This window comes from Schistocerca americana, chromosome 2, assembly GCF_021461395.2.
Source record: "Schistocerca americana isolate TAMUIC-IGC-003095 chromosome 2, iqSchAmer2.1, whole genome shotgun sequence".
Classification (NCBI taxonomy): Eukaryota; Metazoa; Arthropoda; class Insecta; order Orthoptera; family Acrididae; genus Schistocerca; species Schistocerca americana.
In genome coordinates this window covers 219,978,881-219,991,004 of record NC_060120.1, presented here as the reverse complement: position 1 = coordinate 219,991,004, position 12,124 = coordinate 219,978,881, and the positions used below count along the sequence as shown (strand labels likewise).

At 48.1% G+C, this 12,124-nt stretch overlaps 1 protein-coding gene across 1 annotated transcript in view; it reads left to right on the top strand.

The window, feature by feature from the left end:
* The window catches only part of LOC124593905 (agrin-like), a 669,506-nt gene that overhangs the window by 564,781 nt on the left and 92,601 nt on the right, over window positions 1-12,124 (top strand). Inside the window, exons 15-17 of the mRNA XM_047132256.1 lie at window positions 303-482; window positions 3,967-4,144; window positions 6,097-6,324. Coding sequence (XP_046988212.1) covers window positions 303-482; window positions 3,967-4,144; window positions 6,097-6,324 — 586 coding nt within the window. The remainder of the gene's footprint in view (window positions 1-302; window positions 483-3,966; window positions 4,145-6,096; window positions 6,325-12,124) is intronic.

Genomic DNA, 12,124 nt, shown 5'->3' with positions numbered 1-12,124 from the left:
CTCAACAGGTGCATCAAAAAGTTAGTGAAAAAGTTAAGAGATTTTACATGCAAAAAAAATTAGTCTGTTATGTTTTGGAACTTCGACTCTTATCAGCGTGAATTGTGAATCCTTCCTGGTCATGCTGAAAAAGTTTTACGAATTTGTTTGGAAAAGTATTGACAGTGGAAGTTAAAATGTTCTGCGCTGCTTCTCCTGCTGCTAGTCGATCGGTTTGACGTCCTCTACTCCCTTGAAGGTAGGCAACGCAGCTTAAACCGCCCCTGTGCACTCAGCCCACTGTACCGTGCTTGTGCCGGCAGACATGTACTACGCGGGCATGTACCGGCCGACACCAGCCACGGTGCAGGCGCTGTCGCCGCTGCTGGGGGACCTCTGCTCCAGCGACGCCGACTGCGGGGTGCCGGGCAGCCGCTGCGACGCCGCCGCTTGCCGCTGCCGCCCCGGCCGCACGCCCTCGCACGACCGCCAGCACTGTCTGGGTGAGCAGCCCATTAACCCACTACCCTCTGATGGTTTGTGTGTGCGTGTGGGGGGGGGGGGGGGGGGGGAGGGTTCCAAAGTACTGTCACCTCTGTGACTGGCATGTACATCTTTATTACTCTTAAGCAAGGTCTTGGGCTCCGGGTCTGTAGACCATGCAGAGGTGCTGGTCCCTAAATTTTTTATTTTAACTTTCTATTTTTTTATTATCTTTTTTCCCAATCGGTTTCAAGACGACGTCACTATCGAACATCTTCCACGATGGCTTGGGGTTCCTTGACCCTGTGCCACCGTGCAGGTGTCACAGAGTCGACAAACTCAAGATGCCTGGACGTCGTGCTTCAATCTTGTTGAGGAGTTTCGTAGTGGGTACTCGAATCTGTTCCCTGTGGAGCAGCACATCGAGTTCTTGGATTTGGGCCCAATGAGGTGCATGGAGTATGGCCCGAAAACATCGATTCTGGACTGCCTGGAGGAGGCTTAAGAATGAGGGGCAAACAGTGATCAATGTGGAGCAGACGTGAAGAAGCGCCGAGAGGATTGTTGCAGAATAAAGGCGGAACTTGGTCCCGGTCCGTAGTTCCATGCTGGCCGTTAAAGGGTAGACCTAGTGGAGAAAGTGTAGGAGCTTTATTCGTTTCTCTCCTATATCTGTGTTAAAAGTATTTTCTTATTCAGGATAAGAACAAGATATTTAAATTTGTCCGTCCATGAAAGTGGTCGATTTTGCCGAACCAGGCGATCACGGAGGTCGGGGCGTCGTTGTGTAAACGTTACGGGCTTCGTCTTTCCTGCATTGAGTTTCATACAGTTCAGTTAATGTCAGTTATCACTGATGGTGGTTGATGACGGCTTTGGCGCTGGTGGTGGCCGGATGTCCCTCCTGATACCACCATTTCCCCCGTCCTCCTCCCCCCCCCCCCCCCACTCTCACCTCCCATTGCCCTGTACGGAATCTGCGTTCGTTCTCGGTCTGTGTGTAGTGTCATCTCATGAACTCTTGTGAAAAGTGTGAGGACGTGTTCGAAATCTTAGCAAATCATGTAACTGTGGCCGTATGTGGATTTCAACCTGGTATTCACCTAGTCGGGTGTGGGAAACAACTTATAAAACATATCTAGGCTAGTTGTCGCAGTGGTCCTCGTCGTTGATCCACCGGGCTCATTCAAACAGGTGCCGGTACGCCTCCCGCAGCCCCAGAAGCGGCGCCCTAACACAAGTGGCTATCCGGACAGGTTCTTTACTTCTACACTGTCTGACCAAACGTATCCCGACACCTATTAGGGGACATACATATGGGGTGTGTCCACCCTTCGCCTTTATGACACCTTGAACTCTGTTGGTGACACTTCCCATAAGATGTCTGAATGTCTGTGGAGGAATGGCAGCCCATACTTCCTCAACAGCCACTGGAACTGAAGCGATGTCGTCGTCCTAACTCGTCCCAAAGCTGACCCATTGGTACGCCAGTGCACTTCTGGAATGTAATTGTGCACAAACCTTTGCCTCACAGATTCTGCTTTCTAATAATGTGCCCTGTCGTACTGATGCAACAAATATCGTGTCCGAACTGTTCCTCTACTGTAAACAATGCTGCAAAATCTGTTCATAACCTTCCGCATTTAGCGTTTGCTTAAATGCGATAAGGAAAACCACACCCTAAGCACGAGAAATATTGCTCCTACCGTAATATCATGTCCTCCGTACTTCACCGTTAGCACCAACCACAATGGCAAATAACGTTCTCCACACATCCACCAAATCCAAATCTTTCCACTGCATATAGCGTGATCCATCGCTCCAAATGATTTACAGTGATCCATTGTCCAGTGGCGTGGCCCTTAGGCGCCATTTAGCACTGACTACAGAAATATGTAACTTATGATGAGCTGTTCGACTAATTTATCCCCATTCTTTTTAACTCCCTACGCATAGTCATTACACCAGCTGAACCGTTGGCAGTTTGTAAATCATGATTGATTTCTTCCGCTGATTTCAAGCGTTTTATTACAAACATCCTCCACGATACTCGACGGCCCAAGTGCGTTCGCAAATGAGGCTTGCCTGTCTTGGTTCAGGTGTAGTTGTTCTTTGAGGTTTCCACTTCACAATAACATTACCAACAGTCGGCTTGAGTAACTATAGAAGCATTGAAAGTCCTGATGGATATCTTACTCAGGTGAATGTAGTCAAAACATACAGAGTTCTCCGGACCAACCCATTCTGCTGTTATTGTTTCTCTATTCACAACACAAAATTCTCCGCCTCCTTTCGTGCTGGGCGGATCCGCCTCTCGTGACGTCTATTCGTCAATTACGTGCTGCGTAGAGTTGTCTGCGTACTTTTGATGAGATCGTGTGTACAATATGTGAAGGCAGCATCTTAAAAATTTCTACTATATATGAGGGTAGTATCTGTTGATAAGGAGAACCACACCCTAACCACGAGAAATACTGCTCCTACCGTAATACCATGTCCTCCGTACTTCACCGTTAGAACCAACCACAGTGGCAGGTACCACTGATGACCGTGAAGCTTCTCTAGAATGAAATGATAATTAAATCGACGCCCTAGCTGCAAACAGGCTTTGATATACATCATTGGGGACATGTTGAAATCGTGTGTGCCGACCGGGACTCGAACTCGGGATCTCCGGCTTACATGGCAGACTCTCTATCCAGCTCAGCCACCGAGGGCACAGAGGACAGTGCGTCTGCAGGGACTTTTCCCTTGCACGCTACCCGTGAGACCCACATTCCCACTATGTCGACACCACTACATTCGTAGTGCGCCTAATAGATGTTTGCCCATCACATATCAACGCCTGTTTGAAGCTAGACCACGAATAGATGGGACTATCAAAGGATTGTCCTGCATTCTTGGTGACGGACTGGAGGTCGATTCCGCTGCTGAAAATTATATGCACCCGTCGCGCCAATGTCTGAGGAATTTTCCCTGTCATTACCACTCTGTTTCTGCCATTGTTACCTGCAATGGTAGTTAACTGCAGCACAGAAATCCAGATCCATTTATCTAGAGACTTTCTTCTTTATTGTAAAACTATTGTCACGTTTACGAATTTCAGTGGCTTCCCTGAACAAGCAGGTATCTTATCTGTTCTCCACAGCTGGAACCTGCGAATCGGCAAAGTTTGTTACGTGGTCGGTCTCACAAAGCACGTGCTCCGCCACAGCCGATTTTTGCATCCGTCTCAAACTGCAACACTCTATATGTTGCGTAAGCAAATTTTGCAACTTACCTACACACAATTTCATGAAGCATGACTGTTTGCATTATCGATTAGAGACCCAAGATCGCCCAAAAATTTCAACGTGACTGGTAACTAACAACATTCGTTCCGCTAAGAATGAAGCATTTTTGCACCAGTTGACACATTTTCTCATAAAGTGAGTAATTTACTATAATTTTCTTACCGGAGATTTGTATTATGGGTGATTATAAAAAAATTCTATTGTGTTACAGCGTATCACGTTCCTGCCTTTGACGGAAGCTCTTACGTACAGCTGAGGGGACTGAAAGCGTACCATAAGCTCAGTATCGAAGTAGAATTCATCACGTACGCCAGTGAAGGTATCATCTTGTACAGCCAGCAGAAAGAAGACGGTACTGGGGACTTCGTGTCGCTGGCCGTAGTTGACGGGTGAGTAATAAAGAACTGAAAGTATGGGCATAATGAAGTCAGTTAATGAGGAGGGGAACTAAATGGCATGTTTATTCCATGATCTCATCTTCTTCCCCTAAACGAAAATCAGCTGAGTTATTACACATAAAACAATTTCCACGATATCATCCACGATGACCACTCTCGTGATACTGAGCGGACGATATTCCGGGCAAGTTACTCTCTTGTTCGCCGACCCCCTGTTTCTGATCAACGAAACTAATGCTCTCTACATCCAGCGCTACTTGGACCAAATTAAGGAGACTATCGAATTTATTAACAAACAGCACCAGTGAAAAGCCTTCCAGTGGATGTACTCTACTGGCCATTAAAGTTGCTACACCAAGAAGAAATGCAGATGATAAACGGGTATTCGTTGGACAAATATATTATACTAGACCTGACATGTGACTACATTTTCACGCAATTTGGGTACATAGATCCTGAGAAATCTGTACCCAGACGAACCACCTCTGGTCGTAATAACGGCCTTGATACGCCTGGGCATTGAGTCAAACAGAGCTTGGATGGCGTGTACAGGTACAGCTGCCCATGCAGCTTCAACACAATACCACAATTCATCAAGAGTAGTGACTGGCGTATTGTGACGAGCCAGTTGCTCGGCCACCTGTGACCAGACGTTTTCAATTGGTAAGAGATCTGGAGAATGTGCTGGCCAGGGCAGCAGTCGAACATTTTCTGTATCCAGAAAGGCCCGTACAAGACCTGCAATATGCGGTCGTGCATTATCCAGTTGAAATGTAGAGTTTCGCAGGGATCGAATGATGGGTAAAGCCACGGGTTGTAACACATCTGAAATGTATCGTCCACTGTTCAAAGTGCCGTCAGTGCGGACAAGAGGTGACCGAGACGTGTAACCAATGGCACCCCATACCATCACGCCGGGTGATACGCCAGTATGGCGATGACGAATACACGCCTCCAATATGCGTTCACCACAACGTCGCCAAACGCGGATGCGACCATCATGATGCTGTAAACAGAACCTGGATTCATCCGAAAAAATGACGTTTTACCATTCGTGCACCCAGGTTCGTTGTTGAGTAACACCATCGGAGGCGCTCCTGCCTGTGATGCAGTGTCAAGGGTAACTGCAGCCATGGTCTCCGAGCTGATAGTCCATGCTGCTGCAAACGACGTCGAACGTTCGTGCAGATGTTTGTTGTCTTGCAAACGTCCCCATCTGCTGACTCAGGGATCGAGACATGGCTACACGATCCGTTGCAGCCATGTGGATGAGATGCCTGTCATCTCGACTGATAGTGATACGAGGCTGTTGGGATCCAGCACGGCGTTCCGTATTACCCTCCTGAACCCACCGATTCCATATTCTGCTAACAGGCATTGGATCTCGACGAACGCGAGCAGCAATGTCGCGATACGATAAACTGCAATCGCGATAGGCTACAATCCGACCATCATCAAAGTCGGAAACGTGATTGTACGCATTTCTCCGCCTTACACGAGGGATCACAACAACGTTCCACCAGGCAACGGCGGACAACTGCTGTTTGTGTATGAAAAATCGGGTGGAAACTTTCCTCATGTCAGCACGTTGTAGGTGTCGTGTGTGAATGCTCTGAAAAGATAATCATTTGCATATCACAGCATATTCTTCCTGTCGGTTAAATTTCGGGTGTATAGCACGTCATCTTCGTGGTGTAGCAATTTTAATTGCCAGTAGTGTATATTGCAGATTTGCTTGGATTTCGGACAATGAAAACCTGACTGTATTTTCCCACACACTGATGAATCATTTTAACAGAAGACGTATTTTCCGTAGGCATTTAGAAAGATGTTCATACATAAACTGATAAAACAGCCACTGTTAGAGATTTAGCGTCATTACATTGGCCAAACTGCGACTGTCTGTAAGGTAGTGTGATGTTTGGTGCGTGGCGGTGTTGCAGCCACGTGGAGTTCCGGTACAACCTGGGCAACGGTCCGGTGTGGCTGGCGTCTGGGCAGCGCGTGGCGCCGGGGCGCCTGCACCGCGTGACGGCGCGCCGCTACCACCGCGACGGCCAGCTGCGAGTCGACGGCGGGCCCGAGGTGGCCGGCCAGTCGCAGGGCCCGCTGCGCGCCCTCGACCTGCGCGGCGACGCCTACGTGGGCGCCCCGCCCACCAACGTCTCCAAGTGTGTGGCCCCGGTACTCCACACGCTGCTCCCCAAAACCCACCCACTCTACGCACCTCACTACCCACACCATCTACTCCTACACCCAGAAAATCGCAAACAGCCACCAGCCACGCCATGACGCTCATCTTTTTTTTGTTTATTGGATTTCAATTCCCCCCAGACGGAGGGGGGGGGGGGCGGGGGGGGGGGCTGGCAACAGCGTAATATGCTGCTCTATAGCCTACAGAAAAGTTAAAAAACATATTAGAGTACAAACAAACAAGGAAAACAGGCGATAAAGTGGTAACATTGCAAAAAAATTATAAAATGGCGGAAAGTGATGATGCGGATAAAGACACACAAGAAGTAGACAGGCACAATTAAAAAAGCCGGCGACAGTCTGGTTCCTGTTCGCTCAAGATGAAAAACACAACTAGCGACAGTATGGGTGCTATTCACAACACTGACAGGGGACGCACAGCACTGAACACTCACTTAACAACAGCACTATACAGGTGACGTGGTGGCATATGGGGGGGGGGGAGGGCCCAGACCTATGAGGGGGGAAAAGGGGGGAGGAGAGGGAAAAAAGGGGGAGCCGATGGAGGGAGGGGACATATAAAAAGGCAGGGGCTGGACGAACACAAGAAGGTGGGGGAAAGGCAGTGGAGGGGAGAGCTAAAAGGACTCGGAGGAGACAAGGGAGGCAGAGAGAGGGTAGGTGGGGAAAAAACAGGATGGAAGGGGGGAAGAAGGAGCCTGGGAAACGGACAGAGGAGGGGAGGTGGAGGTGAGGATCAGAGTTGATAGGAGGGATAAATGGAGGGGGAGAGTGCATCATCTGGGAGGGGGAGTAGACGGAAGCCACCTTGAGAAAGGAGCTGAAGGGTGTAGATGTGAAGGGTATGGGGTACACAACAGTGAAGGCGCGGCAGAGGGTGGGGGTTGGAGAGGAGCAACCAGGGGATGAGGGGGATCAAGGCGGCGGGGATGTTCATCTTTTTTTTTCCTTTATTGTCATTTCAACACCTTTACACGAAAAGGTAGGCCAGCAGCGGCCTATCTATGCCGATCTTTTTCACAGATAACACAAACAGTATATAAAGAGACACAGATAAACAAAACAAACACGGTGGATAAAAATGGTAGACAGACATGTTAAAATACATGTAGCCATTAATAGGCGCGCTGTCCGAATAAAAAACATTCATCACTGTACACAAATGGAGGAGACAGAAGGTACACACGTGAATGGTGGAGCACAAACGGAGACACTTCAGCACTAACACGAAGACACACGAAAGCACTGGCGACGATCTCCAGCGCACGAAGGTTCACTGTTCATGCACAAAGCCGGGGACCTGCCAAAGGGAAGAGGTGCAGGTAGGGGGGATGGGGAGGTTGTGGATGCCATTGGCAGAGGAGGAGGGAGGGGGAGGGGCGAAAGGGGGGTACTGGAAGTCCAGGAGGGAGGGGAGGGATGGAGTGAGGGAGGTAGAGAGGAGGGAGAGAGGGTTCCCTGGGGGAAAAGCACAGGGGGAGGAAGGGGAGCATCAAAGTTGGTAGGAGGGCTAGATGGAGGGGATGGATGCTCATATTTTTTTCTTTCTTTTTTTTTCTTTATTGTGATTTCATTCCCCTGCCCCATATGGCCAGGGGAGGGCTGTCAGCAGCACAATCCGCTGCTCTTCAGCCGAGTGACATGACCACTAAAATAAGAATAAAATGTTACATACATGAGGTGATAAAAAAGGGGAACATAGAGTAATGGGAGAAAATGGAGGTAAAAATAGACTGACATGGAGACGTTGATGGGGGACAGTTAAAAAAGTCACCAGAAAGTTAAAAAACACAGTCGGCGATTCTTAAAACACATAGAAGACACTGAATGGACGTGTACAGGTTAAATGTCGGCGACAGTATTAAAAAACACTCTAGAACAACACACTTAAAACCCACTTGTAGCACACACGACTATGAATAAAACTGCCAGGTGGAACCTGCCGAGGGAAAGGTCAGAGAGGATGGAAAAGGAGGGGAGAGCAAGGGGCAGCAGGGGAAGCGGCGGGATGAGGAGAGTAGGGGCGTCAGTGGGTACATGGAGAGGCAGTTGACACGTTGGGCGGAAGATGAAGAGGGGAGACAGGGCAGGACAGAGTGCAGAGACACTGAAAGGGGTCACAAGAGAGGGAGGGGGAGTAGGAGGGGGAAGCTGGGCAGGAGAAGGGAGGGGGAGGAGAGGGAGCCCTGGGGAGGGGGCAGGAGGATGGGGTTAGAGTTGGTAGGAAGGGTAGATGTATGGGCGAAGCTCATCATCTGGGAGGGGTAGATGGTGGAAGTTGCGTTGGGAAAGGAGATGGAGGGTGTGGAGATGGAGAGAGGGTGGGACACAACGGTAAAGGCGCGGCAACTGGTTGGGGTTGGAGAGGAAGGGAGACACCAGTGGGTGAGGGGAACCAAGGCGGTGGACAATATGTAGTGTGCGGTCGTGTTCAAGGAAAAGGAGAAGGTGGGGGAAGGGGACGAGGTCGTAGAGGATGCGCTTGGGGGACGGAAGGTGGATGCGGAAGGCGAGGCGGAGCACATGGCGTTCGAGGATTTGGAGGGCTTTATAGAACCGAGGAGGTGCGAAAATCCAAGCTACGCTGGTATAACAGAGGATGGGGCGGATCAAGGATTTGTAGGTGTGAAGGACGGTGGAAGGATGCGGACCCCACGTCCGCCCGGACAGGAGTTTCAGGAGGAGGAGGCGATTGTGAGCTTTGTTTTGGATGGTAAGGAGCTGGGGAGTCCAGGTGAGGTGGCAGTCGAGTGTGAGGCCAAGGTATTGGAGGGTAGGAGGGAGGTGGATAGAACGGCCATAATTGGTGAGGTAGAAATCATGGAGGCGGAAGGAGCAGGTGGCGCGGCCTATGACGATCGCCTGGATGCTCACGTGCTGGTCTTTCATAATCTTCCCTTTGTCAAAGTCTCTTGCGTCAGTGGATTTCCTCATTCCGGGTTGTATTGTCGCTAGAATAATTCCCTGTTCGTCTCTGCTCCGTTTGTACACAGGGTGTCCAGCAAAGGAGTCCCTCATTTCAAAATTAAGGTCAGCAGACGAGAGTACCAAACGATAAGTTTATTGTGAAAGCCGTAAAAAGTTTATACAGAAGTAATGCAGAAGTTTCGAAATAGTTCGAACAGCTGCTAACAGATGACGCTGTAATCGCAATACATAGTGCCTATAACCAGTGGGCCTCAGCTCAGAGCGATCAGTTCCATCGTTCAAACGTGAAAGGAGATTAGTGTACCGAAGGAAAGGGTTAAATTACATATTTCATTGAACAGCGTGTTTTTCTAGTACTGGAATTCCACAGGTTAAAACAAAGTCGTATCATAACGAGACGCAGTTTTCAAACAAGATTTAATGTTGCGAAAGGATCTGATGCAAAAACCATGCGAAAGCTCTTCGTCAAACTGCAACGGATAGACAGCGTGGCTCATGATCTAACGAGGACTACTGGCACCTGGCAGACTGTAGTTGCTCCAGAAAATGTCGCCACTATTTATGGAATTAATCAGCAAAATACAAGGAAATCTGTCCGAAGAACTGCAGCAGAAACTGGTTTGAAGCGTTTCAACAGGCAGAAACTACTCATACATAGCCTACACATGTTTCCATTCAAAATCCAAAGCTACCAAGCCGTACCTGGACGATCTGTGTGACAGGGGGCTGACTTTGCGAACCAGCTTCTCACAATGATTGATAATGAAGGACCTGATGTCGGCTGCATAGGGCTCACACATGACGCACACTTCCATCTCACTGGAGTCGTGAATAAACAAAACTGGCTATAATGGGGTGCCGAAAATCCCGATTTGTGTGAAGGGAAACCAATGTATTCTTCCAAAGTTACTGTTCGATGCGCACCAGAGGCGTTATTCGCCTTGCTGTTTACATGCTACAAATGATCACTAGTGAACGTTGCGTTGCAATTTTGGAACAATTGGTCGCCACACAGCTAGCGTTGGCCTTATCCAAGATGATGCCAGGAAAGAGAGTCATTGCGTCGGATTACTTGCAAATTTACTGTCTCAGGAATGGATTGGCCTCCATATTCGCCCGATGTGACTCCTAGTGACAATTTTTTGAGGGCATATTGAAACACATTGTCTGCCGGAACCATCCCACCATGCTTCTTCATTTCTTGCTTTATCCGTCCACTTAGTTCTTAACATCATTGGGTAGCACCATTTTACAATGCTCCCAATATTCCTTTTCTCCAGGTCTCAGGTGGCCTACGTTACGCTTACATAAAATATTGTGCTGCAAAAATAAAATTTCAGTAGCTACTTTCATTTACATATAAATTTCTGATACCACCAAAGGTCTTTTGTTCAAGTAAGTTTGCTTCATCTGTGCTAATATAGCTCCAAAGACTTCCTTGCTTCGGCTATGCCGTGCAGTCTTGGCTAGTGTCAAGTGGAATGACCGATGTTGGGCTGCTGGTAGTCACTACAAGTTGTACCTGCCGCCTGGTGCCCATGGTATCGCCATGTACAGTATGGACATGTTGAACTAACAGATGCAGTGACCATGTGATCCCGCTGTCTCCTGGGATTGCAAATTCGTACACTGAACGCTCTGAGGAGGTGGCAATCGAACCACTCACCAAAACACACAGCAATTTTTCCTCAAATGACTTCCTGGGCCACATTAACAGCGTCCATCAAAATATCGCATTCGCTATGAAAGTAGAGGAAAATGTATATCCGCCTTTCTTGTATGTGCTAATGAAGAAAAGCAAACAGTATATAAGAAAAAGACTCACACTGACCTGTACCTGCATGCAACGAGCTGCCACCTTCCAGAGCAGAGACAAACAGTGCTGACGACCATGGTACATAGGGCGCGCGTCATCTGCAATAAAGAAAGCCTCCAAGCCAAGCTACAACAGCCAAAAATAACTATTCCACAAAAATGGGTACAGTAAAGCACAAATTGGATCATTCATCTTTATGCAGCAAGCCAGTAAGAGGAGGAAGGAGGCAAGAGTTTCGTTTTCCTTCCTTACTTGGGACCGCTCTCAGCCAAAATCTCGAGGCTGCTCGGTAAATGTAACGTCAAAACTGTATGCGAAACACCCACCACAAAGTAACGTACCAGGGATATACTGCATCCCCTGTGGATGTGACCGCCACTACATAAGGCAAACGCAACGCTATACCTCAAAACGATGCGAGGAACACTTTGAGAGATCAGCAGTGGAAAAGCACAGCATAAACGAATATACGTCGAGAACACCAAGTTACTATGCCGAGCAAACGGCTATCGGCACAGTTTTATAAAGGTATCCCTAGAAAAACGGATCCAAAAGAATATCGTCAATACCAACGAAAATTCTCAGTTAAGTTCGGCTTAGAAGGCCAAGTTAACGCCTGTATGACGAGAGCTCTTACAGCACTGTCCAGCAACGAATTCCTCTTCAGCGCCAACTTCTTCATTTCAGAGGGGAACTTACATCCTGCGTTCTCATTTATTTGCTGGATGTATTCCAATCCAGGCCTACAGTTTGTATCCTCTACACTCACACACACTCACTCACGCATACACTGTTTGAGTTATCTGTCTATTTATTTATTTTGTTGATATATGTTCGATATGTATTTTGTGATGATTATTAACGCTCTTCTTACAACAGGTTACAAATCTTTCAGTATACATACAACGACAACCCCTAAGCTTTCAAATAGACAATTACAGTGAACACAATCAATGTTTCAGCTATTATTCTTTAGTGTGCTTTGTAAGTTGTGTTCATAAACTAAGAATTTT